Genomic DNA, 25,780 nt, shown 5'->3' with positions numbered 1-25,780 from the left:
TCTTTCTGTAAAGATCAGCCCTACTCTGCCGAGACTGGGGACAGGTGACAGTGTCTTGCTGGGGTGACATAAAGCTGGCAAAAGCCTTGTAAAGCGTACCCTTGCCAGTGCTGGACAAGCTGCCTGCTCGCCTACTCTCCCTCGCTACTTGTCCCGCAGAACTACGCACTCTGCCGCTAGCGCTGTCAGAAGGGAAATACTGTTTCAGCTTGTGCACCAGGGCCTGCTGGTATTCATGCATTCTCACACTCCTTTCCTCTCCAGGGATGAGAGTGGAAAGATTTTGCTTGTACCGTGGGTCCAGGAGAGTGAACACCCAGTAATCGGTGCTGGAATAAATTCTTTGAACGCGAGGGTCACGGGATAGGCAGCCTAGCATGAAATCTGCCATATGCGCCAGAGTACCAACGCGTAAGAATTCGCTCCCCTCACTGGCCTGACTGTCCATTTCCTCCTCCTCCAACTCCTCCAATTCCTCTTCTTCTGCCCATACACGCTCAACAGTGAAGGACTCAACAATGGTCCCCTCTTGTGTCTCGCCAACATTCTCCTCCTCTTCCTCCTCATCCTCCTCCACCTCCACCTCCTCCGATATGCGCTGAGAAACAGACCTAAGGGTGCTTTGGCTATCAACAAGGGAATCTTCTTCCCCCGTCTCTTGTGAGGAGCGCAAAGCTTCCGACTTCATGCTGACCAGAGAGTTTTTCAACAGGCCAAGCAGCGGGATGGTGAGGCTGATGATGGCGGCATCGCCACTGACCATCTGTGTTGACTCCTCAAAGTTACTCAGCACCTGACAGATATCAGACATCCACGTCCACTCCTCATTGTAGACTTGAGGAAGCTGACTGACCTGACTACCAGTTCTGGTGGAAGTTGACATCTGGCAGTCTACAATCGCTCGGCGCTGCTGGTAAACTCTGGATAACATGGTCAGTGTTGAATTCCACCTCGTGGGCACGTCGCACAACAGTCGGTGAGGGGGCAGTTGGAGGCGGCGCTGCGCTGCCCTGAGAGTGGCAGCATCTGTGCTGGACTTCCTGAAATGCGCACAGATGCGGCGCACCTTCGTGAGCAAATCAGACAGATTGGGGTATGTCTTGAGGAAACGCTGAACTATCAGATTTAACACATGGGCCAGGCATGGCACATGTGTCAGTCTGCCGAGTTGCAGAGCCGCCACCAGGTTACGGCCGTTGTCACACACAACCATGCCTGGCTTCAGGTTCAGCGGTGCCAGCCACAGATCAGTCTGCGCCGTGATGCCCTGTAATAGTTCTTGGGCGGTGTGCCTTTTATCGCCTAGGCTCAGCAGTTTGAGCACCGCCTGCTGTCGCTTAGCGACGGCACTGCTGCTGTGCCTAGAGCTACCGACTGATGGCGCCATGCCCACGGATGGTCGTTCGGAGGAGGAGGTGGAGGAGGGGTGGGAGGAGGAGGAGGCATAGTAGGCCTGAAACACCTGGACCGAGGTAGGCCCCGCAATCCTCGGCGTCGGCAGTATATGACCAGCCGCAGGGTCAGACTCGGTCCCAGCCTCCACCAAGTTAACCCAATGTGCCGTCAGCGATATATAGTGGCCCTGCCCGGCAGCACTCGTCCACGTGTCCGTGGTCAGGTGGACCTTGTCAGAAACGGCGTTGGTCAGGGCACGGATTATGTTGTCTGACACGTGCTGGTGCAGGGCTGGGACGGCACATCGGGAAAAGTAGTGGCGGCTGGGGACCGAATACCAAGGGGCGGCCGCTGCCATGAGGCTGCGAAAGGCCTCGGTCTCTACTAGCCTATAGGGCAGCATCTCCAGGCTTAGCAATCTGGAGATGTGCACATTAAGGGCTTGGGCGTGCGGGTGGGTTGCACTATATTTGCGTTTCCGCTCCAGCGTCTGGGGTATGGAGAGCTGAACGCTGGTGGATGCTGTGGAGGATCGTGGAGGCGACGATGGGGTTTTTGTGGCAGGGTCCTGGGCAGGGGGCTGACTATCAGCTGACACAGGGGAAGGAGCAGTGGTGTGCACGGCCGGAGGTGAACGCGCTTGTTGCCACTGAGTGGGGTGTTTAGCATTCATATGCCTGCGCATACTGGTGGTAGTTAAGCTAGTAGTGGTGGAACCCCTGCTGATCCTGGTTTGGCAAATGTGGCACACCACAGTCCGTCGGTCATCCGGTGTTTCCTTAAAGAACCTCCAGACTTCTGAAAATCTAGCCCTCGCCGCAGGAGCCCTTGCCACGGGAGCTTCACTACTTGACACATTTGGCGCTGATGCACCAGCTCTGGCCCTGCCTCTCCGTCTGGCCCCACCACTGCCTCTTCCAACCTGTTCTGGTCGAGGACTCTCCTCCGTCTCAGAAGCACTGTGTTCACCCGGCCTCTCAACCCAGCTTGGGTCTGTCACCTCATCATCCTCCGATCCCTCAGTCTGCTCCCCCCTCGGACTTCCTGCCCTGACAACAACTTCCCCACTGTCTGACAACCGTGTCTCCTCATCGTCGGACACCTCTTTACACACTTCTTCCAGTACGTCAACAAGGTCATCATCACCCACAGACTGCGACTGGTGGAAAACCTGGGCATCGGAAAATTGCTCATCAGCAACCGGACAAGTGGTTTGTGACTGTGGGAATGGTCCAGAAAACAGTTCCTCAGAGTATGCCGGTTCAAATGCCAAATTTTGCTGGGAGGGGGCAGACTGGGGGGGAGGAGGCTGAGGTGCAGGAGCTGGAGGAGTGCCGATTTCGGTGACATGGGTGGACTGCGTGGAAGACTGACTGGTGGACAAATTGCTCGAAGCATTGTCGGCAATCCACGACATCACCTGTTCGCACTGTTCTGGCCTCAACAGTGCTCTACCACGATTCCCAGTAACTTCAGACATGAACCTAGGGAGTGTAGCTCTGCGGCGTTCCCCTGCTCCCTCATAAGCAGGTGGTGTCTCACCCCGCCCAGGACCACGGCCTCTGACCCCTGCAGTAGTTGGACGCCCACGTTCCCGCCCTCGTCCTCTACCCCTAGCCCTCGGGTTAAACATTTTGAAAATGAGAGTTATAACTTGAATTTTTTTTTTAACTTTTTTTTTTTTTTGTTTGTTTTTTGTGTTTTTTAGTTTTTAAAACCAAACGATGCTATCCTATTGCTATGGCTATTTTATAGCCAAGTATGAAAGCACACTGCTATGCCAGATGAGATGACGCTGAGTTATGAAAAAAATAAACGTAAAATAAAAAAGGAAATGGCAGACTGTGCCTAATTGAAATACAACCCCGGGCCCTAATAAATTTTCCCACTTCGGTCTTTGCGATGGATATGTGCGTCACTAAGCGCAAAACACAGTGGTCGCAAGTCTGACTCCAAATTGCTCACAATTTGCTAGTAGATGCACTGCAACAACTACAGCCACCAGCAGATCAACCAGAAATCAAATATATATAACGGTACTGTAGGCGTAATTAAGCCGTTTGTATTCTCCTATGGCTATTTTCTAGCCAAGTATTACAGCACACTACTATGCCAGATGAGATGACGCTGAGTTATGAAAAAAATAAACGTAAAATAAAAAAGGAAATGGCAGACTGTGCCTAATTGAAATACAACCCCGGGCCCTAATAAATTTTCGCACTTCGGTCTTTGCGATGGATATGTGCGTCACTAAAACACAGTGGTCGCAAGTCTGACTCCAAATTGCTCACAATTTACTAGTAGATGCACTGCAACAACTACAGCCACCAGCAGATCAACCAGAAATCAAATATATATAACGCTACTGTAGGCGTAAGTAAGACGTTTGTATTCTCCTATGGCTATTTTCTAGCCAAGTATTACAGCACACTACTATGCAAGATGAGATGACACTGAGTTATTAAAACAATAAACGTAAACTAAAAAGAAACTGGCAGACTGTGCCTAATTCTACTCAAACCCCTAATAAATTTTCCCACTTTGGTGTTTGAGGTGGATATGCGTGTCACTAAGAGCTAAACACAACGGTAGCAAGTCCCCCTGCTAATTCCTCACAATATGGTACTAGCTGCAAATAATAAAAAAAAAAAATGTATAACGTTATTGTAGCCCTAAGAAGGGCTGTTGGGTTCTTGTTGGAGAATCACTCCTGCCTAACAGTAAGCTAATAGAACAGCCTAACGCTTTCCCTGACCAGCAGCAGCTCTCTCCCTAGCGGCATCCAGACAGAGAATGATCCGAGCAGCGCGGGCAGCGGCTAGTCTATCCCAGGGTCACCTGATCTGGCCAGCCAACCACTGCTATCTACGTGTAAGGGTACCACGTCATGCTGGGTGGAGTGCAGAGTCTCCTGGCTTGTGATTGGCTCTGTTTCTGGCCGCCAAAAAGCAAAACGGCGGGAGCTGCCATTTTCTCGAGCAGGCGAAATACTCGTCCGAGCAACGAGCAGTTACGAGTACGCTAATGCTCGATCCAGCATCAAGCTCGGACGAGTATGTTCGCTCATCTCTAGTTTTTAATTATGTTAGTAATCAACTAGATTAAAAGACTATGGGGCACATTTACTATATGCAGTTTGCCTATCAACAGTGCAGAGGGTGCCAGATTCAGGATCTCTATCACGCGTTCTTCATGAATCTGGCGCTACCTCCACTGCCCAAACTTAGTGCACAACTTTTTTATGGTGCATCTTTAACATGGGCCGTGTATAACACGCGCTTTCAGTGCAGTGGCGCATGTCAAATAAGTGCAGCATGCGCCACAAAAGGGTCACGTGGAACACATATGTATTATTACATACCTGTGCAAGCAGTTTGCACTAGAAAGAGCATGGAAAGTCCGACAGAAAACTGGCGCACAGCCCTTAGTAAATGTTCACATGCAGGTCTTTGATCAACCATAATGGAATGCTAAGTGACCCTATTATAGCCTCTTGGGTCCATCTGGATCTTATTGTAGATAAAATGAGGAATCGTTAACTGTGATTTCAGTTTTTCAGCTCCTTTAATAGAGAATAAAGGAAACTGTTGTCGGAAATGTGAACATGGTCTAAATTTCCACTTCACCACAGACACGACTTATGAGTTACCTTGATAAGGTTTCCTAGCTGAAACGTTCTGCAAGCATTAAATGGATGTTGAACAACCAATTGAAAAATGGTCATGGGTCATAAAAGATCATAGGTTATATCATAATTATTGGTTTTTCCTCTCTATGTTTGGAGACATTGTACTGATAACTATTTTGTCAAAAATTATGAAATCAGTGAAGAGTATAAATAGTGTTATAAGTAGTAGGGAAGGCTATGTTTGGGGTTTTCAGGTACCAATGCTGGAGCCTATTGTATTTTTCGCCTACCACTTTTGTACTATTAATGGTCCACTTATATCCATTTTTCTATTTCATCATGAGAGCAGAAGAACTAATATTTACATAATGGAGACCAGTGGAGCCCAAAAGATACATTTGACAATATTGGGATCCATCAGGTTTCCGCTATGATGTCTGTTTCATAGACAAATTTTAGTTTTGAGGCCCTATTTTGCCTAGCACTCCCCTAGACTATGAACATAAGTGTGGTAGATATCCGAATGCTGTGTATAACATTGTTTTTGGTTATTATATGACTTGTATCTAATATTAGCACCTTTATCTGTTAGTTTGCTGTGTATGTTCAGTTATGGGTCCACGGTACCTGCCTGGCAGTGCATGCTACTTTGTTGAGCAAGTTTGATGCATCTAAGTCACATCAAACTTGGATTATGTGCTTACTGGAACATCTGGCCCAAGCGTTCCACAACCAGAACTGAGCTCAGCATGTCAGTTCAGTTCTGGTTGCTGAGCGTTGGAGCCACGTATTCCAGCAAGCACATCATGTCAGTGTGGTGAGATGTGGAAGCATCAAACTCACTTGTGGGAAAGAGACCTCAGATCATTAGGCCTGTGTGTCTTCTGGCAGATATCTGAATGATGTGTTTAGTAGTTTTCAGGCCTCCCCTAGATATTGAATAAAGGTGCAGGACACATGTTCAACCTGCTGTCCATTAATTAGTGAGAATGGGACCCCCACTTATCAGATTGTAATTCCCTATGCAGTCTGAGAGTAAGGCCACATGCACACAAGCATTTGGACTTTGTGGGCTGCAAGCTGGGGAATTTGATCCCGTGTTTGCCGTTCATTTGGCATTGTTTGACCACCAATGTCAATAGGAAATGACTTCTGGGACTGCAAACACAGGCAGAAATAGGAACTGGTCTATCTTTTGCAGTGTGCAAAGTTAGCTTGTTCAAGGCACATTGTATACATGGTGCATGCACCACACCATCAGCAAGCCCATAGAAAATAATAGGGTCATGATTTAGCTGGAAAAAGGCAAGCTGACAGCCCCATTACACATTCATGTGCAAGAGACCTTAGTCATTTATTTTTGTATCAGTCGGGATTACATTTTTTAATATTATGGATAATCATTAGTTTACTTATTAAAAACAACTTCATCATTAAAATAGTTTCTATGTAAACACTTACAGTTTTCTTCAGCATTTTGACTGCAAAAGGCTTCTGGGTTCCTTTTTGCCTGCATCTGTACACCACCGATGTTGCACCCCTAAAGGGAAAAGGAGTAAGTTACCACAAAGTGAAAGTCCAAGCTATCAGTTAACATGCTAGGCTTCAATGATCAAGACACAGTTTCTACATTGTAGTAAATACTTGTATATAAAGGCAGTCCCCAGGTTATGTACAGGATAGGTTCTGTAGGTTTGTTTTTAAGTTGAATTTGTATGTAAGTCGGAACTGTATATTTTATAATTGTAACCCCAGCCAATTTTTTTTGTTCTTTGTGAGAATTGGATTAAAAAAAATGTTGGGTTGTCATAAGAACCAGGATTAACAATAAAGCTTAATTACAGACACTTGTGATAGCTGTTACAGCTGATCATTGTAGCCTAAGGCTAAAGTACAGCAAATTACCAAAATCCAGAGGACCGTTTGTAACTAGGGGTTCTCTGTAAGTTGGGTGTTCTTAAGTAGGGGACCGCCTGTAAATGGAAAGTGATGCTGTGAACAATATTTAAAGATGCTGTCTGTCTCATATGTGTTCCACCTCGGACAGCCCCTTTAACTGAACCTGAAACAATAGATGTGAAAGTGCCTGGAATTTTCTATTTTTCTATTCTATTTTTTTAATGGGCATAAGATTAAACAGTATTTAGTTGAATATTTTAAGCACAGGGGTAATTTTGAAACTTCGCATAAATGATCAACACCTGTAAATATCAAAATAAACAATGAAATACAGTATATCTTTCCAGGAAAAAAAGCTTAAATTTACTCTTACTTAAATCTTTCTTCAATCAATCTTGGTCTCCCTAGACAGATTGTCACTTCACTTAAAGTGCACCTGTCACCAGGAATGTGATTTTTAGCTGGTGACAGGTTCCAATAGCCTATGCTATGCAGATTTTAAAAATGTCTTTGTCAGCATTCTGAATCAATTCTCAATGACTCAAGTATACACATCCCTGGCTACAAAGGTGATAGAGACAGGGGGGGATATTTATCAGGACCTCTGCGCACCGCCAGTGGCGCAGAGGCCCTGAAAAAATCGCAAATGCTAGCTTATTGCTAGCTTTTGCGATTATTTTCCCCAAACCGCCACCTTCACGCCAGTGGGGCGTGAAGGGGCGTGAAGGGGGGGCGCGGCCTGCCAAGCGTGGGGCGCGGCCGGACGGGAGTGGGCCGGCGTGGGCGTTACTGTCCCCGCGCCTGCGCACTCGCTGCTGCCGGCGACTTTTCAAACGTGAAAAGTCGCCGGTTGCGTTTTTTTCTACGCCAGGCCCTGCAGCCCTGGCGCAACTGGCAGCCCGATACATCAAGAGGCAGAAGCCTCTTGATGTATCGGGCTGCGAATTTGTAGCGGCGGGGCTATCATAAGCTGGCGCACGAGCGCCAGCGTATGATAAATATCCCCCAGGATGTCTATGAGGAAAAGTAAAAGCGGAAAGTGTGATGCTCTACATTAACAACAAATGGAGCCACCCCAATCAGTACCCCATCAAGAAACAACAATGTTGTGTAAATATTTAGCTATTAATAGTTGGCATACTCCCTTATTATCTGTCTCTGTTGTGTACACCCCCCCCTATCTGCAGACACAGACAGATGGGGGATTCTGTGAAATTCTCAATGATGGTACCAGTGAACAACAGAAAAAAAACATTCCCATTGTTTGATCATAGTAATGGGGATTTCAATTAGGCATATTCCCACCATGCCCTATCAGGCTTCCATTAGACTGTTACACATCAAACTTTGGATACAACTCGGACTCCTGCCACCTACAAAAATGACTCCGTAGTTGTGGGGTGCATCAACGGGGGCAACAACAAGCAATACAGAAATACTATCAGCAACTTTTTTAGGTGGAAAGAAACAGACTGTTTATCAACAGTGGTTAGCAATCTGAAGAGAAACAAAACAGCCATACAACCAATTAGGATCAATGGACAAGCAACAGATCGGGTCAACATCTACAGGTACCTGGGTGTGTGGAATGGAGAACGCAATGACTGGGCCTGTAGCAAAGCGATGACCAGGCTACATCTGTTGAGGAAGCTTAAGTCCTACCATAATAGTAAACATTTTTTACAACACAATTGTTCTTTGCTGTTGTCTGTTGGGGAGGTGGCTTAAACAGTAAAGAAGAAAACCGGCTCAACAATGTAATCGGGAGAGCCCAGAGCACCATTGGGGAAACGCTGAATCTATTATAAGAAGTTTGGCACAGCAGATTCTAGTGACACTATTACACTGTGACAAAATGTGACACTATTGCGACAAACAACACCCACCAACTACATGGCATATTACTGAAGCAACAAAAGAAATCGCTATCGCCAGATGTGCAGCAGTACCACAAAATTCCACAATTCCTTTGTCCCAAAAACAATTGAACTGTATAACCAAATAGTGGTGAAAACAAAGGACTAAGTCACCCCGTTCCCCCACCTCTTCCTGTGCAAAGTAGTGTTGTAATGTAATTCTGCCTTGTTCGTTCTGTAGTATTCTGTTTAATGACTAGCCTGTAGTAGTAATGCTAAAAAAAAATCCCAACGGGATTAATAAAGTTTTGTTCTATTCTATTCTAAGTGTAATTCACATTACCTGGTTCCCTGCCAGCAGTGTGTGGTGAGTCCCAGGGAGGGGGCAGCTTCAGTCTGTGTGTGCCTGTATCAGTCTCCTCTCCATACTAATCCCACTCCCTCACTCCTCCCTACTTCTTGTCATGTGCATTAAGACAGATAAAGTAGAGGAAGAATGCATGAAGAGACTGAGACACAAGCACACACAGGCTGCAGCTTCTCCTCCCCCAGGACTTACCACAAGCTGCTGGCAGGGAGCCAGGTAATGTGAATTAAATTTATAAAAAATATTGAAATGATTCAGAATGCATTTTTAAAATCAGCACAGCATAGGTTATTAGAACTTAACACTAGCTAAAAATTACATTCTTGGTCACAAATTTGCTTTGAGAGTGGTTGAGTGAGACTAAGACCAAAAAACATTGAACCTGGTAAAGAAAAAAATGTATCTCACCCTTAGTGCACTGCTAAAAAGTCTTGTTTGATATAAGTAATATAATGAAATTGTGTCACTGACCATGTAAAAGGTATCCAAATATAAGATAAATTTTACACCTTGAAGTAATGATCAGCTGTAGTTGGTGAACTAGAAGAGGGCAAGAAGCCTATTAAAAAAAACATCCTAATGACATTATAAATAATGAATTAACCAGAGACAGTGACTGGCTATAGTAATGTTCTTACTATGGTTGCACACTACACAACACCTGTAAGATAGGTGACCGAAAGTCCCAGTACTAGTCACCCTAGCAGGGTCTAGTCTTGATGATATTACATCATGTGACATCACCAACCCCCCAACAATGTGGTATTGTCATAAATTCAGGGACCTTTAAGGGTACGTGTCAGGCAATGTAACCTGTTGTCCATATAGGGCTGTCTATGACTATGAATGCACCTGCCCACGGTAAGTTGTACAGTAAGAGTTAAGTGGCTTATCTTCCAATTTGTAACCCTATCAGACATCATTGCCGTGTAGGATTTGTCCTGTTTCATTGTATTAATTCAAGGTTCTCGGAACAAACCGTTCATTTTAACACTGACAAGGAGCTTCTGCCAGCACTGACTACAGATAATGCCATGCTACATCTGAGAGACAAATGACAGGGCAGATCTCATTATATCTTCCTCCCACTCTCCAGGAGAATCAACTCAGCTATTTTTATTAAGATTCAACCACTGTGTCGGAAATGTCATGTAATGAGATGACAACATTTTCAATACATTCTGGCTGGAAACATACAATGGTTGCCTTAACGAAACGATGCCACTCCAATTAGTACGTTCTCTACCTTTCGGAAGTTGCTTCCCATTCATTGAGACACACTGTCACAGCAAGCATACCAGCGCCCACACTCCATAAATGCCATAAATCGCCCTCATTGTAAAGGATTGTATACCCTTGACAGCATTCATGTGATGTGAGTTGCAAAGATTGTCATTGTTACCAATTCAATAAGTCTCCAGTAGAATGAAGTGAGGAGAATTATCTACAATCATCATTTCTGTATATTAAGATATACAGAAATTACATGACTATGAGGAAAGGAGGAATGCACAAAAAATGGAATATTGTACAAAATGATGTGTCAAAGTATATTTTTATGTAGTCACATTGAAGTGGGGTTAATGACAGCTGTCTGATGGTAAGTTGGTGATGGTGGTTAGTTGAAGACTAAGAGGGGCACAAATTATCCAAAGATCCATAGAAATATTCTGATTTCCAGTATTTCTCACATTTTCAGCCCACTTACAGAAATTCCGTTGTGGTGAAATATGTTGCCATATATGCACCCTTAAAACATGTTTAACCTTTCAACAAATTTTCCTGGAACCAGTAATCCAGTATGTGTACATGAGGACTAAAGTGGTTTTAGTTATTATTCGACTTGTAATCTTCATTATCAAGCATTTCTGCAGCTTTATCTGTGAGTTTGCTGTGCACTTTCAGCTACTGGGAGGAGACTTTGTGTAACGGTGGCGGCGCCCAGTGGTTGATGCCATGCTACTACTGTCTGACCATGAATGCCACTCTTTTAGATGATATACCCTATGAGTCTTCTGCCAATAGGCCTCTGGCCACATCTATGGTGCATACCTCTAATGATAAAAGATACCCCTACCCCAATGGGAGGTCCTTGAGTGTTCCAAGGGTGTTTGCTTTGGATTTCCTGTTTGACTAGGCTTTGCTCTCAAACCACAATCAAACCACCATCTTGATCTGTAATCCTCCAGATTGTTCCTGAACTAGTGCTGCCTCTGCCTGTTATTGGATTCTGCTACTTTGCTGCCTGGACTGTCTCTGACCATTTGCTTGCCTGATCCCTCAGTGTGACACACCGGTGTCTTTGGGCGCACTGGGTCAGCTGCTATCCATATGAGGTCCCTTTATGACACTGGTCATTACACTTTTCTTCTGTGAATCACTACTCTCCCAACCCTCTCCATAAAGATTGATGTAATCTCACACCTCAGTGAGTGTCTGTCTCATAAGGAGGGATAATAGGTGACAAAATAAGTGGAGAAAAGAGCAATAAGAAATAATACAAAGTGTCTTTTACTATCTATTTATGCAGTTCTTTAAAAAGTGACCCTTTAAAGAGCTCACATTAAACAGCCACAATTTTGACCTTAAAATTTGCTCCTTGTGATTCCATTTTCAGTTAAAGGCCTAATTTGCCATACCATCAAAGCGTCCTTGTTCAAGAGACAACTTTTTCCCATAAAGAATATACTAAGAACACGAGTAGGAAAGTTTTATACAGGTATCAATCGACACCATGAACTGAGCATTCAACCTTTATAAGGTCTTGTTTTGTATAAAGCAAATTTCAATTACACATTTTATTAAACGAATCTCAAAGTGCAATCTATCACATTTTATATTTAGCCCTCTCAGTGTTAAAGAATCTCACTTACCGAACAGATCTGTCATGTTGAAAATAATGATCCAGCTGCTTCATTATGAATTTGCATATCTGTGAATTCAGATTGTTGCCATTTACAAATGATTCACTCTTACATGAGTGTTCCATAGATAGATTTGCACATCTGTATAAGGAGAAAGTTTGTCTATCCATATTTATCTTTTATCCATCATCAGGGGCGTTACTTGAGGGGGTGCAGTGGTTGCGATCGCACCCGAGCCCAAGAGGCTTAGGAGGCCCTTATGGTGTCACTTTCCCATATGAGAAGACTGTTACTATAAACCATACATTATAGTCGGGGGCCTGGCGCAGACTTTGCACTGGGGCCCATCAGCTTCTAGTTACACCACTGTACATCATTTATCTTTTATCCATCTCTAGCCTCTATCTATCCAAAAGTAGTATAGTCCAGAGTTGCACCAGGGGGAAACAGAGACATATCTATATGAATATGGAAGGAGTATTCTAAAAGTGGCATACAGAGAGGGGGTACTATAAATAATGAGGCAAGGGAGGGAGCATTATTAAAGATGGCATAATGAGAGTGAGCACTATAAATGGGGGCATAATGAAAGGTGACATTATAAATGGGGGAATAATGAAAAGGGGGCATTATAAATGGGGACATAATGAGAAGAAGCATTATGAATGGGGGTATAATGAGAGAGGGCATTATTATTGGGGGGCACAATGAGATGGGGCATTATGAATGGGGACATATTGAGAAGAGGCATTATGAATGGGGGTTTAATGAGATGGGGCATTATGAATAAGGGTATAATGATAAGAGGCATAGTGAATGGGAGCTTAATAAAGGGGGACATAATTAGAGGGGGCATTGGGTATTGGGTAGAACTGACTTAAGTACTGTATATTAGTCTGGCCCTCTAAAACCATTCCAATTTCTCATGTGGCCCCATGGGAAACTTAATGGCCCACCCCTGTACAAGACATAGAATACACCAGGTATATCATTCAGTGGATTTATCCCAATTGGATAAATCTGGAGCAGCTCAAGACTGTTTAACTCTGCACTGTCTAACTTTTAGAAATGTTTAATAAATCTTCACCACAGAGTGTGTGTGGATAGTATATAGTATGGCTACAACTAAAAAGTAAGTTTTCTTTTCTGCCTGTCAATTACTTTGCTCTATTTTTGTTAAAAAGACTGGGAAAGATGAGCACGAAACAATAACAATAAACTGTAATGCAGACATTCCGAGGTAAATGATACATAGAATTCTCCAAGGAGCCGGTTATTGCTGCACTCGGTCCTGCTCAGTGTGCACATCTAACAGGATGTTCCTTCTCTCTATCTACTGCCATAAACCAGGCAGAAATTTATTATTACATAAAAATTACCCAGCGGTTCCTTCCCTGAGAACAATCTGCCTCTTTGAAATGTGCAATTTATTACAAGTAGCAAGTGGTTCAACTGAGAGTTATCTTTGTGTCACACAATATGACAGTCACTTCACACTGAAGCTCTTCTACACAGGAAAGACACTTATTTCAAATTACACAGTGACTGAAAGGGAACTTCATCCAGTAACCACTGAGGATCAATATACCATGTCCAGTGTAAATAATAGAGCCCTGGCAGGTATATTCACAGTTATAATAATTGCAATTCACTTATCCAACAGGTCAAAATTCACACTATGGAATCTGGTGTCGGGAGAACCACAAATAACACAGAAGACCCAAGAGTGCAGAGATGAGTATTATACATTAGCTTTCCATGCCTGCACATAAGAGATGAAGACGGAAAAATTTTGTATAGATTTGTCCAGCAAAAAATACTAATTGTCCACTAGCTCATTGTTATTAGCAGCATTTTGTATTCCAAGATTGTAGCTGGACTCTTGGCTATTCGGGGCACAGCCCCCCCCCCTTTTCTATGAGTCAATGTTGTAGGAGGCTTCTGTTTGAATACTACAGAAGTTACTCAGGTAGGTGGGGCTGTACTGTGTTGAATGAAAAGATGCTGTCTAGATTCCAAAAAATAGCCGCTACTTTCTACAGGTTATGTGTGATATTAAAATCATCCTAAAGATTTTACACTGAAACAGTTAGGGATTAAAAAATTATTTCAATTACGTCCTAGAATTTAATGCATTCCCAAATGAATAGTTTGTCAAGTATATAATCCAAATTACCGCTTGGTAAATTTGCTCTAAAATGATGTGTATGTAAACTGTTCAAAGTGAACATATCTGTACCTGCTGAGCATTGTGAACTCAAGTATTAACAATCAAACAAAGTTAATCGGTTCCTGAAAAACAAGGTGACTCAACTTTTCATTTCTGAATCATTGCTGTCTATCTGACAAACATTTGCTTTTAGAGTCTTCTCTACCTGGACTGCATTTGGCCCACACAAAATATTTCCCATTGATTAGACTTTATTATAAGCGCTATTACTCATCGGTATGAAAATAAAAATACAATATATGTAGTGGATGAAAAGTCAAATAAAATCTGTTATCTAATCTAAAATGAAAAATAATAATTTAATCAACAATTGTTACTGATTGCCTACCTAGTCTGGCTCTCGGTAAACTCCAGCAATGGGTAACATGCTCCTACTCTGCATCTCCCACCTGGAGCATGTCATACTCTGATAAATACCCTATGTTAGGGGTGGCAAACCTATGGCACGGGTGCCAGAGGCGGCACTCTGAGCACTTTCTGTGGGCAACCAGACCATCACCCCAGAATGAAGTTCACCAGACAGAACTCAAAGAATCTGCCTGCTGAATCTTCCTACAATGATAGATAAATTTTCCCTCCTCCTTTCAACTGGGCTGGTGTCCTTGGGAGGCTGAAGGATTGAAAGTTGTCAATGAACTAAGAAAAATACATTACTTCTTAAATTGCTACGCTGGCACTTTGCAATAAGTAAGTGGCTTTTGGTTGAAGTTTGGGCACTGAGGCTCTAAAAGGTTCGCCATCACTGCCCTATGTACACTATTTTCTTTGCTGGTTAAATAGATTTTCTTGCTAGATCTATTGTCTGTGCTTTTTTTTGCTATCGTTCTTGACTATTCTTTTGTGTATGCAATTCTGTATATGCTATCTCAGTTTTCACCCATATTGTTCTCCATCCTTATTTTGTTTACATGTTTTATATCTTTTTGTAGGGGGACAGTTTTAAACAAATGAGGTACCTCATTAAGCATGATGTATCAGATGACAGGCCCCTTTAAGTACAGCTAGGGGGGCCTGTCATCTGGTACAACATGCTGAATGATATACCTCATTTGATTGCAACTGTCCCCCTGAAATATGATTTTTATCCACTGAAAATAAACATTTCAAGGGAACCTGTCAGTAAAGATTGACCTAATAAACCACTGTCAATATGTTATCAAACAGCTAAACACATTCCAGATCATGTTTCTTTCATAGCCTGGTGGCATCATCCAGAAAATCAACTTTGAAGTAAGATTGGTATAAAGTCATGGAGGCAGAGAGTTTAGCACTGAAGTCTGGCTCAAAACACCTTTGAATACCACCTTTCCAGGGAAATCTAGGATTCTGTCACAATCAATCTAATTTCCAAGCCCATTTACCTTAATCAAAGTTCCATTACTCTACAGACACACAAACTTTTTCATCTTAGCCGAAAATCATTGTACGAGTACATTGGGGCAGATTAACTTACTCGGTCTTGTCGCAATCCCGCGGTGCGTTGTTCAACGAGGATTCAGGTCTGCCACAATTCACTAAGGTCGTGCGTCCAATTTCCTGCATGTGTCGCTTCCGCTCTGAGATCCGCCTGAGTTCACCTTCTTCTTCCCGGTGTATGTGAGTGCTTAATCTTGCGACAAAATTCCGTTAGGTAGTCCGACGGCAGGCCCCCCGATTCCTGTCGCATGCAAGCCGGCGCTGATGCACCACAATCGGATTGTGTGCGGGCAATTCAGTGCAAAATGGAAATATACTGGAAACCCAACAGAATCGCGGTCCGCGGACCCTTAGTAAGTGAGCCCCATTGTCTCACATTCATTCACTTAAATGGGTGAAATGGTCTTTATATGCAATAAAACCTTCATGGACTATTCACTATCCACCCTTTTGCATATATCATAGGTAAATAGTTTTTCCTTTTTCTTATATCCCTAGTTCCTCAGAGAGCGTTTAGTTATCGCTTACTAAATGAAAACTCCATGTCACTTAGGACATGTGGTCTATATGTAACCTGATAAAAATTACATGAATTTTTGGATTGGACCAGAAATCTCTTTTTTTCCTGCTGAAGAACATAGGGAGTCATTTGTCTTATTTCCTCCTTTTCTGAGCTCTTATTGCGCCTGTTGTGGGTCAATTTTTTGCACCTCATTTGTCTTTGATATGTTGCCTCTTTGTCAAATGCAGTTTTTTTTTTAGCCTTGTTACAAACAAATTTTTAAAAAAGGTGCAATATTTTTGCAATTCATACCGTTGCCTTTCCTAAGCATGTCAGGACTGGCGTGTTATTGCGCAATTATTTGTGCCCATATATTGGTGCAAATCAATGTAAAATAAGGCGCAAACATCTGTAAAAAGGCGCAATGTAATGACAAATACACACAATGGTTACATGGCGAATTTAGTAACATTCCCCAAAAAAAAAACACAAAATAGGCACAAAACACCCATTACACAGCCAAAAGGTGAAAAACACCAACGGGAGGGGAAAAAGTAAAGATAAATGACCGCCATAGACTCTCCACCGAGCTGAGCACAAAACTTGTCATACATATTACTGATGAGATGATACAGTAATAATGGTGGAGATGACAGTTTAGCCTCCTTATGTCCAAACATTGCATAAATCCGTGAATAAAGAATACACCTTTGTTTTACTGCTATCTAAGGAGTTCTGCTGCCTTTCTACATTACGGATTACAAGGACTAATAGCTTTGAGCACCCCAATCTGACTGATTCCTTGAGACCTTAAGTGCTGTTTTATCTTCTATATTTCACTTTCTGTCACTTATATATTGTAGGAGAATATAGTGAGACAGGTCATTATACTGTCCCTCCTAGCAGGCAAAGGTGGTACAATCTGTTGCTCATTTGATTCTCTCCTGATGTATAATTGGTAATATTATCACACTTGGCACTTCTTATACATATGTATCAATATGGAAAGGGGAGCAGACTAGGGACTGTTTTAAAATGAATGCCACATATTTCCACTACTTTCACCTTCAAAATGTAGAAGTATTATAAATGTGAAGAGATGTGTCCAACTCCTGAGCTCAACTGTTCCACAAATTCACTGTTATTAAAGTAAAGAGGCCTTGTTGTCTATGGAGGTTAAAACTTCTTTTTGACTTTTGGAATGATTTTACAAGGAAGAGATTTGTACCATATTTTTTTCTAAAAGGCCATTTACAGGTATGTAATAAATTGTGATAAATCCCCACTCGAGTTACATCACAGGTACACTTGCACAAGGGAGTCGCACAATTTAGCACATACAACCCGCCCACCTATGCAAGATGGCATCCACTAGATTCCTGCACCTGTCAGGGAAACCAAATGCATCAAAATCCCTGACACTCCATACCACACATGCACAGCCCTGGGGATGCACTACACACTATGTACCCCCCTACCACATAAGTGCTTATGTAATGCTACTGCACAGAGCCACTCTGCTGGCCAATACAATCAGATACTTTTCCATACAGCTGCCAACACTTGTAATTATGGCTTATGAGACACCTACACCAGGACCACACACATTCACCCAGATACTCAGTCATCTAGGTACTATACAGTTCACCTGGACAAACACTACCTATAGCTAACTGCCTGCACACAGACACTCACAGAGTAACAAGGCTTAGCGGTAATTCACCTCTCCAGATTTATGGGAACGTATAGAGCAACAAGGAAAAACTTATAAAAGGACAATTTAATATACAAAAGGTACAATGCTTATAGGTTGCATAAATTAATAAATAGACGTAAATCAAAGCAAGACAATAAAATAGAAAGGATAAAATAAAGAAAAACAGACCTTTCACTAATTAGACTGGCAAAGAGATCCCCGGAAGAGAACCAATGAAATCCTGGACAGCTCTACAAAACCTATTATATCTCCTTGAAAATGACCATGGTGTCATCGTGAATCCGCCCCCTTTGTCATGTGAAAGGGGCCTGGATCAAGGTGGAAAGTTGGGAACATATTTCCTAATTATGTTATATCTTTTTCCGGGGTGAATTTACAAATCCAACAATTCCATTATGAAATGTTGGGCCAATTGTCTAATATCTATTTTCTTGGTCTCCTGACTCGACACCCCAGGAATATCAGAGGATGCTGATCACAGATTAATTGACAAGAAATTTAAATGTATGAATTATGATCAAGTTGGCTTTGTAGTATGGTTCTGACGTACTCCTAAGCAGCCATTTTACAGACCTCCGTTACCTGCATGGCATTCGGTGATGGAAAGTCTAAATCAATTTACATTTGCTATTCATGGGACAGAGGACACAGCGGGGGGGGGGGGGGGGAGGGTTTGTTGTGAAAACATTTTGCCTAGGGACTAGGTGCTAATCATGTTATCTTGTGTCTGAGGTGGTTTGAGCTGCAGATAGGGTGCATCTTAAAACATAATTCATGACATAAATTGATCTTGCTCTTGGAGGATGGTGGATCCTCCCAACGTGGCACCAGAACTTAAACCACATTGACAAGGTAACGAGGCATGTGATGCATATTGTTAACAAGAAATCTGCAAAGAATTAGTCAGATTAAGTTGGTGATGAGGTTTTGAAGATCTCATGACCTCTTTAAATCGCTACTCTTACTGGCTAGGTATTAGGGTGAAGGGATGGGGTTACCTGCCCTTCATTAAAATGCAGCTAAGATCAGTCTGTCAAGACTACCTGAAAAAAGGTGTGCAGTCTAGGGACCCTACTACTATGGAACTAGCAATTGCAGTATGTGCCCCAAAAACCACTAGGATTTTTGACATTCATGAATACTTCTCGGTATCCTGATGGCGCTATAAAAATAAAGATTATAATTATTATATCCCCCATGCCCCTTATAATTTTTGTGACCCTCAACTTTATCCTCTCCAAATCCAGGACATTCCTTCAAGGAGCTGGTGCTCAGGACTATATTCCTGAACTATATGGCTGAAACATTGCTTTATATAACATAATCCATCAATGCTTTATGTAACAAAATACATCTTTATTCGTTATAGAAACACACAAACAGATGTGATATCCCCATTGCCATGCACCGCAGTAAGATGAATCAAGTGGCTTAGGCCGGCTGTGGCTGCAGCAATTGCACTGGAGCAGGGACAGGAGATAGGAAAATAATCGCAAGTGCTATTTATATGTAAAGGAAACCTACTACCACGGATCTACCTATAAAAAGGTAGATGGGGTGGTAGGTGCATCTTTTGGACATGAGGATAGCCCTTTTAAGGGCTAATCCTCACGTCCCCGCAATCTTTTTATAACTTTTATTTCCCTAATATGCAGATTTCTAAAGAGGCTACTCAGGCGTGGAGTAGCCGGAGCTGAGGCTACAGGGTGCGGCTGCTCTACGTCCCAGTAGCCTCTTTGATCCTCCTACCAGAAATCTGCACGTGCAGAACAGCAGGCCCGCGGCTGCGCGGTCACTGCTCCGAAGCCAAAGCTACTGCGCATGCACAGACGGCAGGTTTTGCGGACGAGGGCGCGCAGCTCCTCATAGCTGTGCAATGAAGATTTCTGGTAGGAGGAACAAAAAGGCTACTGGGGCGTGGAGTAGCCGCGCCGTGTAGCCTCAGCTCTGGTTACTCCATGCCCCAGAAGCATCTTTAGAAAATCTGCATATTAGAAAAATAATAAAATAAATAAAACTTTTAAAAAGATTGCGGAAGGGCTATCCTCTCGTCCAATAGATGCACCTACCACCTGATCTACTTTTTTAGGTAGATCCATGGTGGTAGATTTCCTTTAAGCCCCATAGTATTTATTTATCCAGTCCAATTTTGAAAATTAAAATTTGCAGCAGAACTTCAGGAGTTTTACTCAAAATGCACCACAGAAAAAGACTCCAGTTTTGCTGGATAAGTAGTAATTAGGGAATTCTAAATGTAAACTTTATAGCCTATAATTACTCTACAAATGGCTGTACTGAAATCACATTGCTACGGAATGAAGATACATTTTGTTTGTTGCAACTAAAGACTTTGCTGGCTCTTAACATATTTGCAAAAACCCATTCACTGTAGAGACAGCGTGGGCTCTGCAACTGCCAAGCTGTCAGCGAGAGGATCCAATTAAATTCTCTGGAGGTAATTAGCTGCAATTATCAAGAAAGTACATGCGAGTACATGAAGGATGGGGTGTGCAATGTATTAATATTTTCCTGATTAAACTTCATTTGGGGATCTTGTTACAAACTGAAGTTTCCATTAGGTTTTCAAAGGATAATTGATATTGTAGATCATTGAGAAGCATGTTAAAGATTTTCATTGTATATATACACTCACCGGCCACTTTATTAGGTACACCATGCTAGTAACGGGTTGGACCCCCTTTTGCCTTCAGAACTGCCTCAATTCTTCGTGGCATAGATTCAACAAGGTGCTGGAAGCATTCCGCAGAGATTTTGGTCCATATTGACATGATGGCATCACACAGTTGCCGCAGATTTGTCGGCTGCACATCCATGATGCGAATCTCCCGTTCCACCACATCAATTAGATTGAGATCTGGTGACTGTGGAGGCCATTTGAGTACAGTGAACTCATTGTCATGTTCAAGAAACCAGTCTGAGATGATTCCAGCTTTATGACATGGCGCATTATCCTCCTGAAAGTAGCCATCAGATGTTGGGTACATTATGGTCATAAAGGGATGGACATGGTCAGCAACAATCCTCAGGTAGGCTGTGGCGTTTCAACGATGCTCAATTGGTACCAAGGGGCCCAAACAGTGCCAAGAAAATATTCCCCACACCATGACACCACAACCACCAGCCTGAACCCGTTGATACAAGGCAGGATGGATCCATTCTTTTTTATGTTGTTGACGCCAAATTCTGACCCTACCATCCGAATGTCGCAGCAGAAATCGAGACTCATCAGACCAGGCAACGTTTTTCCAATCTTCTACTGTCCAATTTCGATGAGCTTGTGCAAATTGTAGCCTCAGTTTCCTGTTCTTAGCTGAAAGGAGTGGCACCCGGTGTGGTCTTCTGCTGCTGTAGCCCATCTGCCTCAAAGTTCGACGTACTGTGCGTTCAGAGATGCTCTTCTGCCTACCTTGGTTGTAACGGGTGGTGATTTGAGTCACTGTTGCCTTTCTATCAGCTCGAACCAGTCTGCCCATTCTCCTCTGACCTCTAGCATCAACAAGGCATTTCCGCCCACAGAACTGCCGCTCACTGGATGTTTTTTCTTTTTCGGACCATTCTCTGTAAACCCTAGAGATGGTTGTGCGTGAAAATCCCAGTAGATCAGCAGTTTCTGAAATACTCCGACCAGCCCTTCTGGCACCAACAACCATGCCACGTTCAAAGGCACTCAAAACACCTTTCTTCCCCATACTGATGCTCGGTTTGAACTGCAGGAGATTGTCTTGACCATGTCTACATGCCTAAATGCACTGAGTTGCCGCCATGTGATTGGCTGATTAGAAATTAAGTGTTAACGAGCAGTTGCACAGGTGTACCTAATAAAGTGGCCGGTGAGTGTATATATATATATATGTGCTTGCATGTGAACAGAGTTCAGGACTCTTACTAACTCTCCTAGGAGTCAAATGAGGATTTTCTACTTTTGAATTACAGACTTTTCTCCAGTTCATATACAACTATAAGGCTCGGTTCGCACCCTTCTGTCTGCCAAAAATGTCGGATGGAAAGGCTTAGCAAGCTCTTTTTATCCTGCAGCCACCACCTAAACGAAGTATGTGCTCACCTGGGGCAATGGATTTCTATGGGGTGCGGATGCAGCAATTGCATCTCTCCCCAGAGTCTCGTTGAGCGCATAAGTTGCTTGGCAGGAGGGAGGATCCAGTGATGTCACTGTCCATATTAGGACAGTGACATCACTGGGGGAACGTCCTGTTCATCGCCAGCAACCAATTATGGGCTGCTGCCGATGTACACTCCCATACGGCGTATACCAATGTATAGGCATACAGGTTGGAGCCCTTCTGACGTGTCCTTACAATGAATGGCAAATAATGTGGTGTGAACCCAGCCTTAGCCATATATACTGCAAACATCTTATTGGTGCATTTTATATCCATCTGTCATTTAGGGCAGAATCAATCACCTAACCGGCTAAATTGAAAAGAAACCTGGTTTATATTATACATTTGTTTCTTGGTGGTGAAACCATCTTAATGGTGAAGAAGAGATTCAACTTCAAGATGAAGAATCTCCAGAAACCGTTAATTAAAATTTGTGTTTCAGGTGTTAATTGGATGTTGTCTCAGCTCAGAGTGTCAATTTTAGCGTTTTGAAATTCCATTTTTAACGGTAATGAATAAAACTTTGAAGTTCTAATTTACAGAGATTCTCTGTCTGGTAGTGGAAATGTGGCCCATGTTTATTAAAGCTCTTGCGCCAGTTATCTGTCTGACTTTGCAATTAAAAGAATGTGTAAACATACAAAATCCCATTTTATTCTCTGTTTACATTTGATTTAGCACTTCTATATAGTTCCTCAAATTTATACATAATATGTACTCCTATCTCCACTCTTCCTCTTACTGTGGCCCCCTGCCCTCAATCCTCCCTCATATTGTGGTCTCCTGTCCTCCAGTATCCTCTACTTGTAACTCCCCTGTCCTACAGCTTCCTCCTGTAGCCCCCAGTCCTCCAACCTCCTCCTGTAGCCTCCAGTCCTCTAGCCTCCTCCTGTAGCCTCCTGTCCTCCAGCCTCCTCCTGTGCCCTCCTGTCCTCCAGCCTTCTCCTGTGCCCTCCTGTCCTCCAGCCTCCTCCTGTGCCCTCCTGTCCTCCAGCCTTCTCCTGTGCCCTCCTGTCCTCCAGCCTTCTCCTGTGCCCTCCTGTCCTCCAGCCTCCTCCTATGCCCTCCTGTCTTCCAGCCTCCTCCTGTGCCCTCCTGTCCTCCAGCCTCCTCCTTCTGCCCTCCTGTCTTCCAGCCTCCTCCTGTACCCTCCTGTCTTCCAGCCTCCTGTGCCCTCCTGTCTTCCATCCTCCTCCTGTGCCCTCCTGTGGCCTCCTGTCTTTCAGCCTCCTCCTGTGCCCTCCAGTCTTTCAGCCTCCTCCTGTGCCCTCCTGTCTTCCAGCTTCCTCCTGTGCACTCCTGTCTTCCAGCCTCCTTCTGTGCCCTCCTGTGGCCTCCTGTCTTTCAGCCTCCTCCTGTGCCCTCCAGTCTTTCAGCCTCCTCCTGTGCCCTCCTGTCTTCCAGCCTCCTCCTGTGCCCTCCTGTCTTCCAGCCTCCTCCTGTGCCCTCCTGTCTTCCAGCCTCCTCCTGTGCCCTCCTGTCTTCCACCCTCCTTCTGTGCACTCCTGTCTTTCAGCCTCCTCCTGTGCCCTCCTGTCTTCCAGCCTCTTCATGTGACCTCCTGTTTTCCAGCCTCCTCCTGTGCCCTCCTGTCTTCCAGCCTCCTCCTGTGCCCTCCTGTCTTCCAGCCCCCTCCTGTGCCCTCCTGTGGCCTCCTGTCTTTCAGCCTCCTCCTGTGCCCTCCAGTCTTTCAGCCTCTTCCTGTGCCCTCCAGTCTTTCAGCCTCCTCCTGTGCCCTCCAGTCTTTCAGCCTCTTCCTGTGCCCTCCTGTCTTCCAGCCTCCTCCTGTGCACTCCTGTCTTCCAGCCTCCTCCTGTGCCCTCCTGTGGCCTCCTGTCTTTCAGCCTCCTCCTGTGCCCTCCTGTCTTCCAGCCTCCTCCTGTGCCCTCCTGTACTAAATGATTTTATTACAATTTTTGCGTAAAACTTTTTGTATAAAGATGTTTAGAGGAAAAAGCTTGTTAAACAAACAGCAAACTAGAAAAAGTGACATTGTGTAGGATGGATTCTCTATCAACAAGCCCACATATGTACACTGTATAAATAGAACAAACAAACAGCTATATACTGTGCATATAGAGTAGGAAACAAACCACAGGCAAGCTCATAGAGCCTAGTAAAATGCCTATTTGTAATAATTCTGGAACACAGTGTTTGTTTTAGAGTTCACTCTGTAGATATGGAAATGATGTTAACATCATGTAAGGAGCTTATTTATTATGTTTTCACTACCAATAGAGAACAGTATGAAAATGTCTCATTGAAAATAGCAGCAAAGCCTGAATTAATGTGTTATAACCAACAATGCTTCAAGGCAAATTGTAAAACAGGAAACTGGAGTATTAACTTTATATTATAAAGTTTTATGCATAACAGGATAAAAGAAAGGCTTAAAGGGGTTATGCGAGTTTACCAATAATTTAGGGCCAGGCTGGGGAGGGCTACTTAAAAATAGTAAACATGTACTTACCTCCTCCAGCGCTGCTGATGTACCGCGTTGCGATCCATTTGATCCATGCCCCTGTTTGTTTACAGGGGCACAGAAACCGCGCACAGGGAGCCGGCTCCTCCCATCCGTCCCTATTTCTCAGCATTGTAAGCGTTGGCAGATGGTGCTGGATGGGAGCTTCCGGCCGGCTGGAAGCTCCCTGTGCGCCCTTGTAATCAATCCAGCACAATGCAATCAAACAAATGAACTGCTACCGATATGTGAGGGGGGGCCTAGAGTTGCTGTTTAACATTATGCATTTAATAAAGTGTACCTCCAGTTCACGGAAAGAGTCACAGTAAGGCCCCTTGCACATGACTGTATATGGCGGCCATATGCTAGCTGTACGTTGGGCAGCTAGCATTCTGCTGCCATAGGAGTTCATTGTGTTTGGTGTGGTGAGCACACACCTAACCTTCCCATGCCATAACCGGGAAAAATGCGTGCTCTATCTTTTGGCGTAAGAATAGCCCAGCAGCATGCCTCCCTTTGGAGAGGGGAGGGGTGAGGAGAGCTCAGCACTCCACCTCTCCAGCCAAACATATTCTATGCCTGGGTCCCGGCATGGGCATAGCACACAAGAAGCCTAAATACTCTGCATAATTAAAATATCAAGAGCAGGGGTACAGCTTCAGCGGTAGCAGCTGCCATGGGGCCCGCTGTGTCAGGGGGCCCTGGCATCAGACCAGAATGGAGGATGTGTACCATTAAATACTTATTATGCTGCATATTATATACCATAATATGTAACAGCAAAATAACAGGACTAGGAAACTCTCATCTCTGCTACCTGCCATATACTTCCCTACTGGAACATTACTGTATAAGTATGTATATATCAGTGCACAAATGTGTGCAGATGTGAGTATATATGTGTGTATGTGTGTAAACAAGTAATATGTATATTTTTTGAGGGGGAAGGGGGTCCCATTCAGAAGGCTACTATGGGGCCCTGCCTCACCTAGTTACACAACTGATCAAGAGCCTTCCTGATTCTTTCTGATTCTCAGGCCACCCACATTTTCATAAAATGACCACCAGTTTATCAAGCCAACTTTGAGACACTCTTCCCAGCCTTAGGCAAAAAAAATGAAGATACTAGACCATGTCATGGCCAGATTTCACATACTGAACATTGCGCTGTGTGTGGGATATATGATGCAAGGAGCCCCTGCTTCCCCGTGTAGCATGATAACAGTTCAGCCCTGTTGGTTGATATTTTTCTGGTGATCCGTTCAGCCCCGTTTGAGGAATTGAAACTTATCCCCCCCTTATG

The 25,780-nt window shown here is 43.8% G+C and overlaps 1 protein-coding gene across 3 annotated transcripts in view; it reads right to left on the bottom strand.

The window, feature by feature from the left end:
• The window catches only part of CAMK4 (calcium/calmodulin dependent protein kinase IV), a 148,331-nt gene that overhangs the window by 56,135 nt on the left and 66,416 nt on the right, over positions 1-25,780 (bottom strand). For all 3 annotated transcript variants that reach the window (XM_072140580.1, XM_072140571.1, XM_072140589.1), the window contains exon 2: positions 6,485-6,563. In XM_072140580.1, the coding sequence (XP_071996681.1) occupies positions 6,485-6,563 (79 nt within the window). The remainder of the gene's footprint in view (positions 1-6,484; positions 6,564-25,780) is intronic.

The sequence above is a fragment of the Engystomops pustulosus genome, chromosome 1 (assembly GCF_040894005.1).
Source record: "Engystomops pustulosus chromosome 1, aEngPut4.maternal, whole genome shotgun sequence".
In the NCBI taxonomy this organism is placed as follows: Eukaryota; Metazoa; Chordata; class Amphibia; order Anura; family Leptodactylidae; genus Engystomops; species Engystomops pustulosus.
The sequence above is the reverse complement of the archived record's forward strand: the minus strand, read 5'-3'. Positions and strand labels throughout refer to the sequence as shown.